At 39.6% G+C, this 22,040-nt stretch overlaps 1 protein-coding gene across 2 annotated transcripts in view; it reads left to right on the plus strand.

The window, feature by feature from the left end:
• CRLF3 (cytokine receptor like factor 3) overlaps positions 1 to 22,040 on the plus strand; it is a 32,971-nt gene that overhangs the window by 6,291 nt on the left and 4,640 nt on the right. Inside the window, exons 2-8 of one of the 2 annotated variants that reach the window (XM_081162189.1) lie at positions 6,555 to 6,762; positions 9,638 to 9,725; positions 10,650 to 10,827; positions 12,181 to 12,403; positions 13,087 to 13,219; positions 18,835 to 18,947; positions 19,762 to 19,898. In XM_081162189.1, coding sequence (XP_081018315.1) covers positions 6,555 to 6,762; positions 9,638 to 9,725; positions 10,650 to 10,827; positions 12,181 to 12,403; positions 13,087 to 13,219; positions 18,835 to 18,947; positions 19,762 to 19,898 — 1,080 coding nt within the window. Of the gene's footprint in view, positions 1 to 6,554; positions 6,763 to 9,637; positions 9,726 to 10,649; positions 10,828 to 12,180; positions 12,404 to 13,086; positions 13,220 to 18,834; positions 18,948 to 19,761; positions 21,399 to 22,040 lie in introns of those variants that run through there. The other variant, XM_081162188.1, reaches the window with a different exon arrangement.

Raw genomic sequence — 22,040 nt, forward strand, 5'->3', positions numbered from 1 at the left:
TATCTCCTTTACCAGAAGGACAGTTTTTTGAGGTCAGGACCATGTCTTATTTAGCTTTATAACCCCAGTTCCTGGAACATACTAGACCTCATTAAATACTGAATGAGTGCCTTTATGAATGTTGTGGGTGTAATTTTGCAGACCTTTTTTTTAATATTGTTTGTGGTCTTGATTATATGCACCCTGTTCATTAATGCAGATAATCAAGAATTAAGCATTTGTTTTATCATATGATTTGGTTATTTGTTGCTCCATAAACCGTGCCAAAGTGTAACAGCGTAAAAAGCAATCATTTTATTTGCTTGCTGTTCTGGGGATTGACTGAGGCTCAGTTGGCCATTTCTCCTGAACTTGCTGGCAACATTCATGTAATTGCAATCAGATGGCAGCGAAGGCTGGAATGTTCAAGATAAAATGCTCACTTAACCTGTTTGGAGCCTTAGCAGGAACAGGAGTCAGCTGGAATTCTGGTACAGCTGGGCCTCAGTACCAGTTTCTCTCTTTTCCACCGTCTCTACCTCCCTCCCACCCTTCCCACTCTCCTCCTCCTTCCACTTGTTCTCTCCGGACAGGTAGACATACTTCTTATATGGTGACTCAGGACCCTCAAAGTGGGAAGGCACAAGTTGCCCTGTTTTCTTCAGGCTGAGGCCTGGAACTGGCAGAACATCCCTTCCACTCTATAGCTCTGCCCCGGCCTGTACTGCCCCCCCTCGGCCCACCTGTGTTCTAGGAGAGAGGACTGTACAAGGATGTCAGTACCAAGAGTTGTTGTTCACTGGGGGCCACAAATGTAACAGGCCACCAAATCATATAATGAAGATTTTCCTTTTGAGCATTTTCAAATAAGCATTAAAAAAATAGCCTAATTGTAAGAGAGATAAGAAGGAAATGTAGCAACACTTATGAGACCATACATGAATCAGACTATTCCAATTCTCTGCCATTTGACTAGCTTTGTGATGTGGGCAAGTTCATCTCTCTGACTCATATGTTACTCATCTACAGGTGGTTTTTGCGTAGGGTTGTGGTAGTATTTAAATAAGAATGGGTCCTGGCACACAGTAGGTGTTCAGTAGATGATAGCTATTACTGTATTGTTATTATTGCTATTATTATTATTTTTGTTGTTGTTAATCCTCACCTGAGGGTATTTTTTCCATTGCTTTTTCAGAGACTGTAGGAGGGAGGGAGGGAGGAAGAGAGAGAGAAACATTGATGTGAGAGAGAGACATCTGACTGGTTTGCCTCTCACACACCCCCTGACTGGGGGCAGGGATCGAACCCACAACCCAGGTACCTGCACTTGATCGGGAATCAAACCCGAGACCCTTAGGTGCGCAGGCTCACGCTCTAACTAGTGAGCCACACTGGCCCGGGCTATCATTATTTTTAATGACTAATGTTTTGGTGTCAGTGCAAAAACAAATAGTTAATGCAGTACATTTCATATGAACTGAGAAGAAACATTTTGGTTAGCTTTTTCAATTTCAGTTGATGATTTTATATCTTTGTCTTTTATTTTTGATCACTATGTTCTTGTTAGCTAATGGTGTTTTAAAGCCAGTCTCTAGTTTTATATAGTTTGAGTTTCCTATTCACAAAACAGTTGGGAAAATAAATTCTTAGATTAAACTTGGAAGATAAGAATTCTTTTCTTCTGTAAAGCCATGAAGATGCATGTCTTAATTTCCTGAAATACACATTCTGTTCTGTTCTGTCCTGTCCTTTCTCTTGATATAGCAAGTGTATAAAAATACAGTTGCTTTGGAATTAAGACACTGCAGTAGAAACTTTGTAAATAAGTTGTTGTTTTTTTAATTTTTTAAAATTGATTTTAGAGAGAGGAAAGGGGTAGAGAGAGAAAGAAACAAACATCACTGTGAGAGAGAAACATCGATCGGTTGCCTCCGAAACACACCCTGACCAGGAATTCAACCCACAAGCTGGGTATGTGCCCTGACTGGGAATCGAACCGACCACGTTTTGGGATGATGCTCCAACTAACTGAGCCACAAGGGCCAGGGCTGTAAATAAGTTTTAATGGTCTGTTACAGTAAAAGGTTTTAGTGGAAAATTGGTTCAGAATATTGTTAATCAACATAAACTATGTTTCCTTTTAGAGACCTTGAGTTATGTATCATTTGTATTCTTCTTAAGTCTGCTTTATTACAGACCGTCACAGTTGTTTTGCCCTAGAATGGCTATGAAGCATTTGGGGCTGACTGGTTGACCATGATGAGATTCTTCCTGCAAAGATAAGAAATACATATGACATCAGGAAGTGAGTCAGTCAATACATAATTTACAGGTTTACCTGGGAACTCTTTCAGATGGGATCTGTAGGTACTAAACAGCCTGGTGCATGGAAAGACCACAGTCCTGGGAGTCAGACTGTTCTGGCACTGGGAAGCATTGGGGAGTTATTTGGCTTCGAGCTTCACTTTCTTCAGCATAAACAATACAGACCCACCTCTCGGAGTTGTGAAGATGCAGTGAGCTATGAACACACTGGACCATTTTACCAAATCAGATAGGAACAATTCACTCAGCAGTGAAGGCGGTGTTTGTTTGTTTTTGAAGCCTACCTTTTTTAAAGCTTCAATAAGCCAAGCAAATGCACTTGGTTACATGATTGGCTTAAAGGTGACTGATGCTTTAGATTATGAACTATTTCAGGGAGAAGAAAATGGTGCCAAGGTAGTATCAAGTTTAAAAAGCAGTGGTTGGGGTTCTGTGAACGAAAGAGAACAAATTTACAATGAAAGTACAGGAGGTGGATTTGGAAATGGAGTCTCCCTTCTCTGGCCCTCTCACTGCTTTGTGTTTGAATACTTCCTTTTTTTTCTGAGGTTCTAAAACAAAAACAAAACATAGGCCCTGCAACAGCTGAAGGAGCTTTTGAATTCTTTCTAAAGAGGAAATTGACTTTACCTAACCAATGAACTTCCTGTGTGTGCCGTATCTGTGTGCGCTATATCCGTTAAAGAGCGAGACAGGACCTGGTTGGTATAGTGTTCAGCTGCAGAATTTCCTCTTGGTGATGGGGGTGCGAGCTATATTACTGTGCTCTGGCATGCTGTCTTCATTTATTCTGTATATATGTGTAAGGTCTACCTGAGTCACCTGGGGATCTTGTTTAAAATGCAGGTCCTGATTCAGTAACTCTGGGTGAGGCCTGAGATTTTCTGCATTTCTGACAGGTGATGTGTCAAAATTATAAGACATTTTCTCCCTGGTTTGTTTATTGATTTATTATTTTTTAAAATATTTCTTTATTGATTTCAGAGAGAGGAAAAGAGAGGGGGGTGCGAGCTATATTATTGTGCTCTGGCATGCTGTCTTCATTTATTCTGTATATATGTGTAAGGTCTACCTGAGTCACCTGGGCACCTGGGGATCTTGTTTAAAATGCAGGTCCTGATTCAGTAACTCTGGGTGAGGCCTGAGATTTTCTGCATTTCTGACAGGTGATGTGTCAAAATTATAAGACATTCTCTCCCTGGTTTGTTTATTGATTTATTATTTTTTAAAATATTTCTTTATTGATTTCAGAGAGAGGAAAGGAGATGGGGAGAGAGAGATAGAAACATCAATGATGAGAGAGTCATTGATCGGCTGCCTCCTGCACACCTCCCTGCTGGGGATTGAGCCCACATCCTGAGCATGTGCCCCAACTAGGAGTTGAATCACAATCTCCTGGATCATAGGTGGATGCTCAACCACTGAGCCACGCCGGCTGCGCTCCCTCATTCTTTTAATAATATCTTAAAAGCACACATGATTAACTTCATTTTTATTCCACATTTATTTGCTTAGTGCTAGTATGTTAGGGCCTTATTATCAAGGATCCCACAGTTGAGTGATGAACCAAATCAAGTACGTTTTGAGTATGACCCTTGTTTTTAAGAAAACCCAGCAGCCCGACTGGCGTGGTTCAGCGGTAGAACATTGACCTGGGTTCCAGGAGATTGAGGTTCGATTCCTGGTCAGGGCACATGCCCAGGTTTCAGGCTAGATCCCCAGTGGGGGGCGTGCAGGAAGCAGCCGATCAATGATGGCTCTCTCATCATTGATGTTTCTTTCTCTCTCCCTCTCCCTTCCTCTCTCTGAAATCAATAAAGATATAGTAAAAAAAAACAAAAAAAACCCAACTTTGACTTGGGTTTATTTTATAGAAGTTCTTCAGTAACTTTACAGAGATCAGTTAACAAACTTAAAATAGGATTTCTCCTTTACTTTAGGATTTAAGAAATTATATTACTGTGCACATACCATTCATTGTAACTTCCATCAGTGTCAAAAGGAGAAAAAAAATTGTTTCCATGACCTGCCCACCCCAGCCAATCAAACTGTTCCTTCTTTTGGTATTTCTGTTCTTGGGCAGGGGCATCTTTTGTTTTTATGTGGTTGTGAACATTTCTGTAAGAAAAATTTGTATCCTGCTTTTTAAATTTAGTATTAGAGAAAAAAATAGAAAGTTTTCTAAATTTCTGTATTCACAGTTGAAATAGTAGTGCTTTATCCATATCTCGATATATTCTTCCTTGGTGGTTTTTCTTGGACTCCAAATGCTCCTGCTAAGATAAAGTTAGCAGAAGGGTGAGGGCAGTAAACGTAATGTCATATGAAACCAATACGATAGTGTCTGCAAAATAAAGTACGTGTTTGCTTCAGTTCAACTGCATGTTTGGCGTATAGTTAGAATTTCCTTTTTAAGTGAGAGAAAGTGAATTGTGTGTTATCTCTGTTCTATTTTTTAAAATTGATTTTAGAGAGGGAGAAGAAGGGGTGGGGGGAGAGAGAGAAAGGGGGAGAGATCAGTTCGTTGTTCCGCTTATTTATGCATTTCATTGGTCGATTCTTGTATGTGCCCTGAGTGGGGGATGGAACCTGCAACCTTGGCATGTCGGGAGGATGCTCTAACACCCCAGCCAGGGCTGTGTTATCTATATTCTTTAAAAAGAAATTTGGGCCCGGCCGGGTGTGGCTCAGCAGTTGAGTGTCGACCTAGGTTTCAGGAGACTGGGGTTCAATTCCCGGTCAGGGCACATGCCCAGGTTGCGGGCTTGATCCCCAGTGGGGGGCGTGCAGGAGGCAGCTGATCAATGACTCTCTCATCATTGATGTTTCTACTTCTCTCTCCCTCTCCTTTCCTCTCTCTGAAATCAATAAAGATATATTTTTTTTTAAAAAATCTGGTATATGTATAGACACGTGATTTGTTTCCATAATATGAGTGAAATGTAAAGATTTTCCTGTCTTATCTCTTAGAACAGCCGTTCTTAATCTGGCTCTCTGGACCTAGGGCAGTGTTCCTTAAAGTATGGGCTGCAAAACCACAGGTGTGCTTGTGAAAAGCGAGAGCTCCATACACTCCTCGAGCCCCCCTCCAGGCTTCTAGTTGGGCAGGTCTGGGATGGAGCCCTGCCATCTGAATTGTAACAGGCAGCCTGTGTAATTCTTCTGCAAACCAACTTTCAGAATTACTGCTCCCAGCAAGCCATGGTTGGGACCTAAGGGAATTTGTAACCTCTGAAATTGAATAAGTTTCTTTAGGGTATGGATTAATCATTTTTCAGGGAAGAGGGTCTATAAACCTCTCAGTGAGATTCACCAAGAGGACCATTCACCAAGAGGACCAGGAAATTTGATTAAGTCGCCCTGGCCGGTGGTTCAGTGGTTAGGGCGTTGGCCCAGCAACCAAAGGGTCTTGGGTTCGATTTCTGGTCAAGGGCATGTACCTGGGTAGGTTTGATCCCCAGCCCGGGAGGCTACCAATCTGTGCGCCTCTCTCACATCGATATTTCTCTCTCTCCCCTTCCCTCCCTCCCTTCCATTCTCTAAAAAAAATCAATGGAAAAAATATCCTCGGGTGACGATTAACAACAACAACAAAAAAGATTAAGTCATTGTCCCAGAAGTGTGTTTTTTATGAACGTTTTCTGCCTCTTGTGAGCCTCTTGTGGTTTTAAATAAATTCTTAGTTTTCTTTTGGCAAAATGAGGACATTTTATCCATGAGTGGATTTTTTTGTGTTGTAGCTTTTTAATCTACCATTTCTTCATTTTCTTTCAGCAAAATGAATTTTAATCCACTCCTAATTTAAAATTCTTTTTTACTGAAATGTACTATTGCCAAGAATTACTTTGTATAAATAATACTTTTTAATACTTACTTATTGAGAACAACAGTGTAGCAGTTGTTTTACTAAGTGCAACATATATTATTATTTTTTAATCCTAACAGCAACCCCCATGAGGTAAGGATTAGTATATTGATTTGAGAAATAAGGAAATTGAGGCATGGAGTGCTTAATTAAGTTGACCACATTGCCACAGTTTGTGAATGATGGAACCAGGGTTTGAGCCCATTCTGTCTCACCTGAAGGCCAGTTCTATGCATGTCTGCAAGTTTGTGCAAATGAATCACATTAGGTTTTTCAGTGGATAGAAGGTGATGGCTGTCTAGTACCTTGAAATTGTCATAGGTTGCTTGTGGGTTACCCATTTGTAGTGAATCTGATTCTGAGTTTTGATGTTATTTCTTTTTAGATCAAAGAGAGTGCGTCCCAGACAAGAGATGTCCTCAGACAGCATTTTAATGATTTAAAGGGAACCCTTGGCAAGCTCCTGGATGAGCGGTTGGTGACCCTTTTGCAAGAGGTGGATACCATTGAACAAGAGACCATTAAACCACTAGATGACTGCCAGAAACTCATAGAGCACGGAGTTAATACTGCAGAGGACTTGGTCCAAGAAGGTGGGAGTCCCTTATTAAATGTGGCAAATTCATATTGACATTTTGCTGATTTCTTAGGATACCAGCAGGCTTATTGCCATCTGTGGGGTGCTTAGGATGATCATGCCTTGGGACAGTTTGTAATATACTATGACACATAATACAGTGAGGTATTCCAGCATAGGTGTAGTTAAAGTGTCAGTTATAATCATTTACAAAACAAGGAGTAGTAAATGATTTTTCTCAAATGGTTCCATGATCAGGTTGCATTCACTGTTGACCGAGCAATTTTAAGGTTATTTTGAGTCTTCAGGTATTTTTCAGAGCATTCATGGTTTGTAGAATTTAATTCCATTGTTCTTTTTAGTAGGTTAACAGATATGGTTAGTGTTTACTCCTGAAATTGTAATAGTTATATTTTTGTCTTTAGCCAGTTATTTTGGTTGAAACATGCCCAGATCTTGCCTTGTTGCCTGCCTGCCTTCTCCCCTCCCCTCCCCTCCCCTCCCCTCCCCTCCCCTCCCCTCCCCTCCCCTCCCCTCCCCTCCCCTCCCCTCCCCTCCCCTCCCCTCCCCTCCCCTCCCCTCCCCTCCCCTCCCCTCCCCTCCCCTCCCCTCCCCTCCGCCTTTGTCAGGTACATTAAATAAAAATTCTGCCTTTGGGGTTCACATGTGAGAGAGGCATACCTGCCAAGAGAGGTCTGAGGCCTTACAGGAGCACAGAAGGGGAGGTGCTTAACTGCGGAAGAGTGTAGGATAGCTTCCTGTAAGGAGTTCTGCAGAGGAGTTAACAGCATGAGTGGAAGCAGAAGTAACATCACGAGTGAACTGAGGGGCATATAAGGGATCTTTCTGAAGTAGTTTAGGCAGCAGAGTTACACAGTCAGATTTGCATTAAAAAAAAATGGCACTGCGTACAGTTTGGCGACTGGGTTCAAGGTCGTAAGAGTAGAGGTAAAAGAGACTAATTAGAAAGTTGCGGCAGTAATCCAGATAGGAAATAACAAGGGCAGCCCGAGGTGAAGATGAGGCAGAGCTGGTTTTAAGATTTTTCAGAGAGAGAATTATGATGATTTTACTGACCAGTAAGTGTTGATTATTGGTGATTGTCTGGATATAGGTTGGAGGAGAAAGGGAAGGACTTAGGAAGACCAGAAACCAGAATGATTTTGGGAGTTAGTCAGTTGTGCTGTTTACTGACATAGGAAATGAAGAATGGGGGGTGGGCTTTGGTGGGTACTTAGGCATTTGGTTTGGGACATGTTGATTTTGAAGTACTTAAGATGCCAAGAGGTGGTTGGGAATGGTGGGTATGATGCTTGGGAGAGATAATACCTGGAGATGTCAGTGTGGCAGTTACTGGCTTATACATCAGATCCGAATCTATGGGAATAAGTAAAATCATCAAGAGATAGTCTACAGTATGAGACGAGAAGGCAGCAAAGGGTAGAACTCTAAGGGATGTCAACATTTAAACAACAGTTAGGGAAAAAAGGTCCAGGGAAGGCGATTGAATACCATCCATTCCACAGATTGAGTGCTGTCAGTGGCATAGGATAAAAAGTGTGCATTTAAGCAGTGTCACCCCAATAAAATTAATTAAAAAAAAAAGTGTACATGGCACACAAGTCTGTCTCTCCAACTGGAAATCAGTCCCGTTTTTGGTCCCACACAGAATATGGTACTAGTGTTACCTTTACATGCTAATTATATTTTAGTCTTATCTTCAGTGAGAAGTGCTTATTTGCTGTTGACCGTAACAGTGCCTTGGAGAAGAATTTTTTTTAGCAAGACCACAGAATGTCTTTCCCTGGAGGCTTTGCATTTGGAAACAAACCCAGCAGCAGTTCAGCACAGGTCAGGAGTGTACACCCAACACTGTGAGGACTGAGATGTTTTTAGTTCAGAAAATAAATCCTTCGAGGCACATCTGTCCTTGTCACAGCATCTGATGCTCCCATTTTTTTTATACTTTGGAAATATTTTGAATTTCAAACTCTTTCCTCCTCCCCCAAGGGATAAAAACTTATTTATGGAGTTGTGAGGATTTTAAGGCAGTGTTCAGTGTGTGTTTTCCTTTTGGTGAGGGAAACGAGTCATTTCAAGGCGCATTCAGATAGAAAAGAGCCCTGGGAGTGTTCTTCAGGGCTGTGGAAGGACAGAGAATTTGGTTGTTTTTTTACTACCTTTGTATAGTGTTTTCTTTTTATTGTTCTGTTGAGTAATTTTTAATTTAATGTATGTCTTTTAGGAAAGCATTTGGTTTTATAAGATCCCATGCCCTGTTACTCCTGACTCCTATTGGAGTTGATAAAAGTTTCCATAGGAGAGATGGAAAAAGTCTCTGGGTCGTCTACTCTGCATAAAATTGATTGACAACCAGATTTCCTTGTATAGAACAGAGTAGACATTTCTGGTGAGATGTTGCCATTGTGGACCCATTTCCTCTTGAACTTAACCTTAGTGTCACTTATAAAATAGTGTCTACTTTTACTTTTAGGGAATTTTTTTTTTAAAAGAACTTTAAATTTTGTTTTACAGTTTACATTCAGTCTTATTTTGTATTAGTTTCAGGCATACAGCATAGTGGTTAGACAATCATGTACTTTACAAAGTGTTCCCCCCTTGATATTTCTAGTACCCACCTCGTACCACACAGTTATTACAATATTATTGACTATATTTCCTGTGCTGTGTTTTCCATCCCCATGATTGTTTTGTAACAGCCAACCTGTACATCTTAATCCCTTCACCTCTTTACTTTTTGGCAATTTGTCTGTAGCATCACTTAAGAATTGTTTGTAAGAAAACCAGAAACCTATCTAGACACGGGTTGTGTTGATTACTTACAGTGTGACTATTGTTTACTATGCTAGATGTCTTATTTCTGATTGTAGGTGAAATTGCCATCCTTGGTGGTGTAGGAGAACAGAATGAGAAACTGTGGAACTTTACCAAAAAGGCCTCACACATTCAGTTGGACAGGTAAAAAAAAGAGTTAGTGCCTTTGGGGCTTACTTTTAAGCATTTAAACTCTCTGCCTTTTTATCCTTGCCCTGTTAAAAATTCTGATTAAGGGAGATAGAGAATATAGTTTTCAAGGTTTGACTGCTCATTACCAGTATTACTCATATGAAATGGTTGTGATTGTAATCTGTGGTATAGTATCACTACAAATTTTCTTCAATTCTAATGTGTAAGAGAATCATTAAATTTTTAAAAATTTGAACATAACATTAAAACTGGGTCATATCTCAGTAAAACAGATCTTTTGGTACAAACTTGACAACTGTGATCCTACCAACTTTTTATCTCCTTGCTTATATTTACTTGGGAAGAGACTCTTTATGTAATGTCTTGCAAAGACCCCACTACCGTGAGCATTATTTACCTGAAGCTTCCGCATCCTTATAATACCTTTTAGTATGTAACTGATCTAAAATATTCCTTGTATTTTTTTTAATCCTCACCAAGGATGTTTTTATTGATTTTAATGAGAGGGAGAGAGGGGGAAAAAAAGAGAAAGAGAAACACTGATGTGAGAGAGAAACATTAATCAGTTGCCTCCCCTATGTGCCCCCTGGGGATTGAACCCGAAACTTGGGTATGTGCTCCAGCCAACTGAGCCACACTGGCCAGGGCTGTATTTTTTATTTTATTTTATTTTTTAAATAAGAGAAAGTTATTTAGAAAGTCGCAGAGGTAGAAGAAGTGAACTCTAGAATAAACAGGCCCAGGAAACAAGTTGCCAAGGCAAAAGAAGGGGCCTGGGAGTTTAGGAGAAACAGACAAGGAAAGGCCTCTGCGGGAGGTGGGGAAGGGCACAATGTGTTCCAGAGAGAGAGCTGTTCCTTGTATTTTTAACTCTCAGTTAAAAGCCTCATAAACACACAAGCTTTGTTTCCTCAGCTTACCAGAAGTGCCTTTACTGGTTGATGTGCCTTGTTTATCTGCTCAGTTGGATGATTCAATTCTTAACATAGTGAAAGACCACATTTTTAAGCATGGGACGGTAGCATCTCGCCCACCAGTCCAGATAGAAGAACTAATAGAGAAACCTGGAGGCATCATCGTGCGGTGGTGTAAGGTATGCCATTCATTCAGAATTGTAGAAGTGGTTCCACATTATGGACTTGAGATTTGGGGCCTTAAATTTTTTTTTTAATTAACTACTTTTGAGCATTTTCTTCTCTTCATAAACAAAAATCCCTTTTGGTTTACAATTGAAATAAAGTCGCAGGGATCTTGAACTGAGGTAGCTCTTCCAGTATGAGATAAACAGCTTTGAAGGTACTTTGTAATATTCCTGAACCACTGCATTGTTTCCCAAACGTAACTCTTAGTGAGCTGAGGATTGCTCCCATTTCTGTTTATTAGAAGAGTCAAATGATGATAGTGAATATTGGGTGTCTGGTAGTTTTCTGTTCAACACTCAACTAATATCTCTGAAATAAAATGTCTAAAAAATAGTTTCTTTGCACTCGCAGCATTGCTAAAATTTTGTGTGTTAAATTGGTTATGTAGATGAGCTACCATATTTTAGATGGAAACCGTGTTCACATGAGCCATAGTGTTTTGGCTGTCAGATACATCATTCAGAGGTGGGTGCTCAGCTTCTAGAAACTATTTTCTTAAATGGGATTTTTTTAATGAAGCCTTGGTAGAGAAGAAAGAAGTAGAAATACTTTTGTTAGTTCAAAACAAAGACTCATGCCATTTTTATTCTTTTGCCTATTGGTGGGCCTAGATTTTTTTTAAAGTATATCCCTACCTGTAAATTATGAGGTTTAGAGTATTAGACCTATACGGGGTAATACTAAAGTCTTTCCAGAGTGACTGTATCAATAGCAGTTCTGCGTTCCTCTCACTCTGCATACTGACCAATACTTGGCATTGTCAGACTTTATATTTTTGCCAATGTGGTATCTCATTGTGATTTGGGATTGCATTTTCCATATTATAAATTTGGTTGACTATTTCATTATATTTTTGGCTCCTTTATTCTACAGAATGCTTATTCATGTCCTTTGCCCATTTTCCTGTTAGACGGTTTGTGTTCTATTAATTTTTAGGAGTCCTTTATATATTCTGGATATTCTCTCTTGGTTATATGAATGAGGTAGTTGTGGGATTTTTTTTATCCTTGAATTTTGAGTGTTTTGTCTTAGACATTATTGTGTGGAAAACATGCCATTTCATCAAAGAAAACAGATTTTTTAATATCAGATTGGGAGATCTAAAACACATGGTTCAATAAAGAAAAGAAAGGAAATAATGATGGAATATTTCCTATGGCCTTCCTTAGAATAGCTTATATTGAGCATATTTAGCACATGGGCTTGTGTGCTTGGCCCAAAATGCCCCATTCAAAGTTTTTAAACAGTGATGCTGAGAGAAGTTGTTACCTGATATTGACCTAACTCAGAGCCTTTCTCCTTAGGTGGATGACGACTTTACAGCCCAAGATTACAGACTCCAGTTCCGTAAATGTACTTCAAATCACTTTGAGGATGTATATGTAGGCTCTGAAACTGAATTCATAGTCTTACACATAGACCCCAATGTTGATTACCAGTTCAGAGTCTGCGCCCGAGGAGATGGCCGACAGGAGTGGAGCCCTTGGAGCATCCCCCAGACAGGCCATTCCACGCTGGTGCCTCATGGTATGCGGTTGCCCTCTCACTCCCGAAGCTCAGCTCTGTGTAAGAACACTTGTCTTCTGTGCTAACGGCAGCACGCTGACCACCCTTTTTTCTAAGGATAAACCCTGGATTAATACAAGCAACATGGGACATGTCTTTTACTTCCTGCTCAAGTTACTTCATGTGAACTTTTCAAAATTTTCAACAGTTCTTATATTCAGAGTCCCAGATAGTGCCACACAGAATTAGTAGCATTCCCTAAAGCCACAGATTCTAAATATTGCATCAGAAGACTGCAGTATTTGACCCAAACCTTCAGTGTACATCTAGGGAGAGGCTTTTTCTCAAAAGTCTCATGATTGCAATTGATCTCTTCTGTATTACTAGTTTAACAGATTTAGACTCATGTGTTAATTAGTTCTTAATCAGGTTGGAATAAGCTCAAACATGATTTTATTAGATAGGCGATAAAACTCATGGGCTCTTCCATGCCAAAATTGTATAAGATCAGACTACAAGCATTTTTGTGATTTGTAGGATTAACCGTAATATACCCTGTCATGGAAGAACCTTTTTTTTAATTGAACTTGCTCATGACCCCGAAGAGTAGTCTCTTTTACTTCTAAGTCTTATTTCATGTGTCTGTACTGAAGATAGTGCTGAAAAGATCCTAATAATTTTCAATGTCTTTGCTTTTTAAAAAGAGTGGACAGCTGGCTTTGATGGATACAGTCTGAGCAGTCGAAGAAATATAGCACTCCGGAATGATTCGGAATCCTCGGGGGTCCTCTACTCCAGCGCTCCAACCTATTTCTGTGGGCAGACGTTAACATTCAGGCAAGTAGATACTAAAATATCTGTCTGCCATGGCTTAGGCAGTATAGCGAAGCGTACAGAGCATACATAAGCTTTGGATCAAAATCGTCCTGAGGTTAGTCCTTCTTTTATAGGCAGTGGTACTTGGGGGAGATTCTTTGTTTCTCTTTGCTCCAGTTTCCTCATGGGTGTTCATAGGGTGATTATGAAGATTAACTGAGGTATGTATATAAAATGATACATAGTGTGTACTCATTATGTTTAGATCTCTTTTCTTCTTGGTACAAAGAGGGAAATAGAATACCTCTCAAAAGTCAACCTGGGAAATTTAAAGGCACAGGATTTTTTTCCCCCATTTTGAATCAGAGTGTAAACATGCCATATATGTGTGTGTGTGTGTGTAAAAATTCTCTATAAAGTAAAACTGAAAACAAGTCTCTGCTACCAACAATTTTTTCTATTTCTTTGTCCATTTCTTCCTGTATTAGAAAAATTTTCTTTTTTGTCTTATCTGAGATATACTCTATTTCTAAAAAGCTCTCTCTAGAAACCAAAGCCTAGTTTTGATTTAGAAAAGTAAAGCTTGCCTGGTGTTCACCATGCTCACAGTGTAGCAAACTCTCTTCTAAGTTTTAACTCTTGAGATAATGAGATTTTATTGAGAATGCTGTTCTGGGTTCCTCCTGTTCCCAGCCCCTTGTCGTATAGGCATGGACAGTGTCTGAGAGTGTTATCTAAGCTAATATTGCCATGTTCTTTGCCTCCCAAGTCATCTGAACTGTCAGTATTTATCAGAATATCCTAGTTATGCTTTCTCTCTTTTTTGATACTTCCTATCACCTCTTACATTATGAAGAAAGAATGACTTAACCAGAAAAAGACAAACAGAGAGAGAGAAAGAAATAAGGAGTCTAGTGCCTCAAGTCTATTTAATTATTCCCCAAGTGATCATGAGTTTTCTATAGTAACATACTCCTCTGTTTATGTTCCTTCTTTACAAAAATACTTCCATTAGTGAACCTGAGAACAGGGTACTTCTATGTAATGGTAGGGCTTCCTGAATGGATAGACTTAAGCCAGATATCTCAGATAATAATAATAATAATAATAGCAGTTAATATTTAAATAGCATTTACTATGTACCAGGTACTATTCTAAACATTTTACTTGTATTGTCCTGGGACAGGGACCAGGCCTGGAGCGGGTCTGCCTCAGGCTGGCCTGTAGTGTGTGGGTTCTTGACTTTGTGCAGGAAAGATTTCACAGTACAAATCCAGGTGATTTTGATATTATGTTTATTAAAGTTGGGGACAGTGAAACAAAGGAAGGACTTAAAGTAGAAGAACAGGAGAGAGCCTAGGTGGTTCTACTTTGGCTCCCTAGAAACATTATATGTAAGCAGTGAGCCAAGGCAGGGCTGCTGTTAGCTCACAGGGAATCAAAAGTGACAGTGACAGAAGTGAACCAAGGTGGGGCTGCTGTTAGCTCACTGGAAAGTCAGAAAAGGGGACCTCAGAGACAGGTCAGGGGGTAAGCTCAGGACAAACTGCTGCTGCCTGTTATTCCCCTGATTGCAAGTCTCATGGGGACCCTTAGAGTTTAGGAGGAAGTAAAAAGTTCATGTCCGAAAAGAGGCATGGGCGTGCTCTAGAGTGAGCCAGTGCTGGTGTTTTTTATCTTGAGGGTTTTATCTCTCTTATTCATGTGAGGATCTTAGGGGAGGGTTTCAGCAGAATATTCATCAGCTTTCCAGGTGTGTATTTAATATGCTGATGCATCAAAATGAGTGTATAGGGGAGTTTGGGATTATTCTTTGGTGTGCTTTACTGTTTTACTTTTATCTTAGGTCTCTCTGGCTCTAATCAGGTTTTTGTTATTTGTTCCCCTGACTTCATCTGTCCTTGGGTGTGGCTGGCACTAAGGGCACTAACTGGGCCTCTGTCCTCTATCTCCCTGACCAGGGATATTTAAACTGTGTGTTCTCTGGTTAGGGAGGAGAGGTGTAAACCATTTGCCCTCAAGTGTCCTTGGCTAGGGAAGGGAAGGCCTTGCGATTCACTAGCTGTCTGGAAGTTGTTCAGATTGTTTGGCCTTGTTTAATTATTTGCCTCAGTGTCCCCATTCCACTTGCCCAGGGATTTTCCTAACTTCTTACTATCCTGCCTCAGGATTAACTCATTTGGCTCTCACAGTAACGCAGTGAGGTGAGGATTCTCAGGCATGGAGAGGTCACTTACCCACTGTCACATAACTAGTAAATGACAGAGTTAGGGTTAGGGTTTAAATTCAGGCAGCCTGGCTCCAGAGTCTGTGATCTCAGTGACTGGTCTGTGTTGCTTCTTGGCTGTCTTCCTGAGAGTGAACGTGATTATAATTGGTGCTGAAAAACATAGCTTTCCTGCTCCTGTAGCCTCGTTCCTTTCCTTTTTCCTCTTCAGTGACCTTGATCTGCAGCTGATGGTCACCTAATGCTGTCCTGCTTTTAAATCCTTCCTCTGTGAACACAGGGAACCGTCTGATAGATGGCGTACTTCGGTTTGTTTCTTAAGTCATTCAATAAATATTTATTGATTAAATTTAAATCCACTTGCAGTGCTGCCTATGGCCTGTAGGCCTCAGTAAACCATTAGTTACTTCCTGCCTCCTCCAGAGATGCCAGAATGGGCCCCACTTGGCAGGGTAGTGAACTAAAACTTAGTTAAGCTCAGTGCTATCTTAGCCAGACCTTTGCTTTTTTGCTCTTTTTTTTCTTCTCTGACTGTGGAATAAAAATATTTTCTCTCCTTGTTTAAAAGAATGTCAGGCCCGGCCAGGTGTGGCTCAGCGGTTGAGCATCAACCTAGGATCCAGGTGATCGGGGTTCGATTCCAGGTCAGGACACATGCCTGGTTGCAGGCTCGATCCCCAGTCAGGGGCGTGCAGGAGGCAGCCAATCAGTGACTCTCTCATCATTGATGTTTCTCTCTCTTTCCCTTCCTGTCTCTGAAATCAATAAAGATATTAAAAGAAAAGAAAAGAAAAAGAATGTCAGGCATTAGCAATTAAGTCAGAGATGTGAGTTGGGGGGGCACCTCCATGTATGAGGGTGGGACCGATGGGCCTACTTGAATAAAGGTAAACTTTATTCACTTTTTGAGGGTGTTTGAGGGCCTCTTAGTTAGAAGGGAGATTGTACTCCTACAGGCACTGCCCTGTTGCTCAGCCCAGTCTATTTCCTGCTGAAGTTTCTGGAATGCTTAGCTGCTGAAGCCAAAGAAACCAGTTATTGGCTGGCCCAGTCTCTATAGCCCAGTTTCATTTGGTGCCCAGGTCTGCTAGCAACCCCTTCCTTCCAGCCTCTCCCTGATTTCCTCTCTGAACATTTCTGTTTTCCTTTTCCTTGCTTCTAAGATTGCCTATCTTACTATTTTTAAACCATATTTTTACTTTCTCTTCTCTACTACCTCTTTTTTTTACAACAGCTTCCTTTCAAACAGCCTTCCTTAATCCTAATAGCCAAGGAGGTTATTTCTTCCTTTTATAGATAAAGAAATAAAGGCACAGAGAGACTAAATGACTTGTCAGTATTCAAATCCTGGCCATCTAGTCCCAAAGTCTGGGTTCTTAACCACTGTGCTACCCTGCCTCTCACAAGTAACATGAGGTGGTAAATCAAAGGGCAGTAAGCTATTTTTTATTAATAACTTTTTCCTTCAAAGAACACAAAAAATTAATGTTCCATTTTTCTATTGTGTAACAAACCACCCCAAAACTTAGAGGCTTAAAACAATAATAGTCATCTATTTTGCTCAGGAAACTATAATCTGCAGAGCTTGGCAAATACAGTCATTTCTGCTTATATGGTGATAGCTAGGGTTGTTTGACTAGGGATGATGGATCTGTTTCCGAGGTGGCTCGCTCATGTGGCTGGCAAACTGATTCTGGTTCTTGGTGCCTCTCCATGTGGGCCTCCAGAGGCTGCTTGGGCTTCCCTACAGCATGGTGGCTGGGTTCCAAGAATGAGCATCTCAAGAGATAGGACGTGGAAACTGTTAGTTCTAGAAATGAACAGTGTCAATCTACCACATTCTGTTGTTCAACCAGTCACAGAATCCGGATCCCAGGGGAGGGACATGGACCTCACTTCTTGGTGGGGGAAGCATCAAAGAATTTGGGGGCTTTATCTTAGAAATGCCATGGTTGATAACTATTAGAAAGAGGTCACTTGGGACTTGTGAATTTGATTTAATGCTTGCCTTTGTTAAGCTTTAGCATGACCTTTTCTGAATGAAATTAAGTTTGAGGAGATCTTTCTTTTTTTGTACAAGACTGGTCTCTGGCATTACTACGTGTATTTTTAATACTAATTGTTAGCTCCTCATATTTAAAAAAAAAATTCATTCTAATTTAATTTTTCCTGGAAAATCCCAACAGGGCATAGTCTTTACCAGAATTAAGAAGTTAATTTGTTTTCAACTAGGATCTTTGAAATCTTGTCAGTTCCTCCTCATTGAGACAGATGCACTGTCCTAGGGAGAGTACAACTTTCCTGGGGTTTTATATTTTGCCAAAGTGATACACTAGAAATGTGGTATTTGTCCTTTCAGCTTGAAGCTTGGCTCTTATTACAGGTGTAGGGAGTGTCAGAAGAGTTTTCCCCACAATCTCTTTTACTCACTTGGGTGAGATAAGGCGGCTGGTTTCCCAAGTAGATCTCCTTTAGGATTCTGTACCCTAGCTTTTAGTTTGTAGAGGGAGGGTTATGTGAAATCATGAAGGCATATCTGCTTTGGGGAGTTCACATATAACAGCTGTTCCTCCCAGATAATCTAACGACTGTTTTTTAAAGATTTTATTTTTAAAGTACGGCTGACATTCAATATTATTTTGTATTAGTTTCAAGTGTACAGCATAGTGGTTAGACAATCATATACTTTACAGAATGATCCCGCCAATATTTCTCAAGTACCCACCTGGCCCCATCCATAATTATTACAGTACTATTAACTGTATTCTCTGTGCTGTACTTCACATCCCTGTGACTATTTTGTAACTATAAAGACTATTTCTTAGACTTTTTCCTGTCCGTATTCTTTCTGTCTAAAACTACTTTTCTAAAATGTAAGGGCAGTGCTGATCAACTCTAGTCTTTTTAAAAAAATATATATATATATATGTTATTGATTTCAGAGAGAGGAAGGGAGAGGGAGAGAGAGAAACATCAATGATGAGTCATTGATCGGCTGCCTCCTGCACGCCCCCTTCTGGAGATTGAGCCCGCAACCCGGGCATGTGCCCTGACGGAGAATCGAACCGGGATCCCCTGGATCCTAGGTTGATGCTCAACTGCTGAGCCACCCCCAGGCAGGCTAGTCAGCCTATTTTTAATCTTGTTTTTTCTTTTGTGCCTCAGTTTCTTCATGTGTAAAATAGATATGATAGTAACAACACCTACCTCATGGGTGTTTCTGTGAATTGAATGAGGTGATTTATAGATAAATACAAAACTTTTAGAACAGTTCCTAGAACTTAGGAAGTGCTAGACGATTGTTACCTATAAAGATCAGTTGTGATGAGATTATTCTTTTTAAGTTTAATAACTGGTACAGACCATGTTAAAAAAAAAAGTTGGAATGATCTTTCTCCCTCATTTACAGAGTTGAAACTGTGGGCCAGCCAGACAGAAGGGACAGTATAGGAGTGTGTGCAGAAAGACAGAATGGATATGACTCTCTGCAGCGGGACCAGGCGGTGTGCATTAGCACAAACGGTAAGAGACAAGTAACTGTCATTCCTTTGAAATATATGAACTATTCCAGTAAGATACGAATCTGTCCCAATATCACACATTTATAGCAGGAGATGAGAAGATAGAGGTCTTAATGACATACCAAATGACTGCTGTGTAGCAGGCACTGTTCTGTACCCTTTATAAATAATAAATTATTTCATCCTTAACTTTTTGAAGTGGGGAGTAATATTAAATGTATTTTATAGATGATGAAGACTGAGCCACTGAGAGGTTAAATGACTGAGGTGGGTGGGCTGGGACTGGCCCCAGGGAGTCTGCCTCTGCATTCTGCGTGGGCCATCTACATTCAACACAGGTTAGGGATCGAGGGAGAGTTGACTTAATTTGTTATATATCTCTAGTGTTGTTTGGTCCCTTACCTCACAGCAATCACACTTTGAAAAGTCACTACCAAGACATGTTAATATTTTGTGGTGTGGGTCAAGCAGTAGGTAGAACAAGAGTCTTGTTTGTTCCTTGTGAAACAATCTTGGTATTCCACAGGATATAATTTTATAATGGAGTCAAGTTTCTTTTGATGTCATCCATGTGGGAAATTCACAGTCTCTGTTCTGAAAGAGTAGAACCCAAGACCATAATTCTAAAATGTAATTAAAGTTTTCACTTTTCCTTTCTGCCCTGGGGATGAGCATTAGTTATCTTTGACAAGTTGGCATTCCAAAAGTTTTCTGTATTTGAATTAGGAAATTAGCTGTGTTATCAATAATCTAGGCTCTATTTCAGTTCTTACTTATTGCTCACATGTAAATGACTTTTTACCTTAACATTTTAGGTGCAGTTTTTGTAAATGGGAAAGAAATGACTAATCAGTTGCCCGCCGTTACATCTGGGTCCACTGTCACATTTGACATGGAAGCTGTGACTCTAGGATCCACCAATAATAACGAAGGCGGAAACTTCAAGCTTCGAGTAACTATTAGCTCAAATAACAGAGAAGTTGTTTTTGATTGGGTACTTGATCAATCTTGTGGTTCTCTTTACTTTGGATGCTCATTTTTCTATCCTGGATGGAAAGTGTTGGTGTTCTAGATTTTTGGATGGTTGGCTTTGGTTTGCAGGGTTTTAATGTAGCTGTCCTCAGCCCAATTTAGTTGTAATTGATTTAAAAAACCTGCTAGATTCATCTCTCAGTTAAGCTGTTTGTAATGGAAATTGTTTACTGGATTTAGTTTGGAATATTATCAAAAAGAAACTTGAGTATTATGGACAAAACCATAATGCAGTCATTTTTATTTTTCAGTGTTAATTAAAATATCACACCTCAATAAAAATCAAATTGGCTTTTAAAATATGAGGAGATACAGAAAGCCCTGTACCCTTTCACTGTACTTTTTATTTTATTTTTTTATAATCTTTGTGGTGGTTTTTTTTGTTTGTTTTTTTTAAACATATCTTTATTGATTTCAGAGAGGGGAAAGGAGGGGGAGAGAGAGATAGACAGAAACATCAATGATGAGAGAGTCATTGATCAGCTGCCTAGCCCGCAACCCAGGCATGTGTCCCGACCAGGAATCGAACCCCGATCTCCTGGATCCTAGATTGATGCTCAACGGCTGAGCCACGCCCAGCCAGGCCACTGTACTTTTTAAAATTGGTAATTAGAACAGAAAAACTTAATGTAACATTCTTTTATTAAATCTCCATCTTTTAAGGGTTCAGGTTCATGCAAGATTTTAGTACAAAACAATAGGAATAGCCCAGATAGAAGCCCGAGTCTGTAATATACATTCACCTGTATGCTCTCCACACTCAGGCATTTGTAAGCAGTATTGAATTTTATCTCGTGTTCAGTGTTCGTCGAGTCCCCCAAACATGCTAATTTTTGCATTTTTTTGTAATTACTGAGCAAATGTTACAGTAGGCAATGTATTTTCTTTTGTTCCTTTCTTACCGTTTGATTCATGATGGGCTAGAGGGGTTTTACAGGGTAAAGCTACTTGGGGAAGTAGTATGCACAGCAGTGTTAGCCGTGTCCTGTGTATGGAACATGTACATATCCAGCCTCAGTGATATGCGTGTGACTATTTTTAGGGTATGAGCTGCAGTCCAGTTTAATGTCAGTTTATAAATGGTCTTATAGTGGACCAAACAAATATAGGGTAAATACTTGACCTATTTTTGAAAACTTAAATTTGTGTAAAATATTTATTTGAAGTACTTACTTAGTATGTAAAAATGGTTATCTTAACTTGCTATATACCAGCTTACAGATTTTTTTTAATGTGAATTTTTTTTCTTTTCATTTTTAACAATAGAAAAGCAAGTTTGGTATTTTTGTAAGATAATTTATTTGGGGATCCAGGTTCCCTGTTAGACAATCATGACCTTTTCCCCTTGCCTTTTTATATATAAGTAAGTCATCTTTCACTGAAGATGTGCTAGAATGTAGATGCCTCATCCAGCTTTCTGAAAAAAATAAAAACCTAAAATTTAAATGTGTGTATTTTTTTTCTTCCATGATAGTTGATGAATCCAGTTTTAACCTTTACTTTTAAAAGTAAAAGGGTTTCTTGTGGCTCCAGTCAGATATCATTGGCACTTGTGAAGAGTTACTTTTAAATTCTGTGTATAAGTTTACTTATATTTCTCTGACACCGAGCTTGGTGCCTGACACATAACACGTGCACAATGAATGCTTCATTGAATGAATATAAATGAATTATTTTCTCTAGAATGTCATCTTATTGCCTTCATTTAGCAAATATTTATTGAACATCTTTACTTCTTACCCTCCATTGGAGAATGGCATCTTAAATATATATCTATAGAATCTGCTTGTTTATAGAAGCAACTTAAACCTAACTTAATTTTAGGCAGGTGGGGATTTTAATATTTTGAACTCTGAAACTAATTTAAATATTGGGATCAGGCTTTTAGTGTCAAGTCTAAGAACTCTGTCTAGTTGTAGATCCCAAAGATTTTTCTCCTGTGTTTTTCCCTAAAAGTATTACAGTTTAACATTTTACATTTAAGTCTGTGATCCATTTTGATATAATTTTTTTTTTGATATAATTTTTGTATAAGATGTGAGACTTAGGTTAAAGGTCATTT

Source organism: Miniopterus schreibersii (genome assembly GCF_964146895.1).
Source record: "Miniopterus schreibersii genome assembly, chromosome: 16".
NCBI classification, from domain to species: Eukaryota; Metazoa; Chordata; class Mammalia; order Chiroptera; family Miniopteridae; genus Miniopterus; species Miniopterus schreibersii.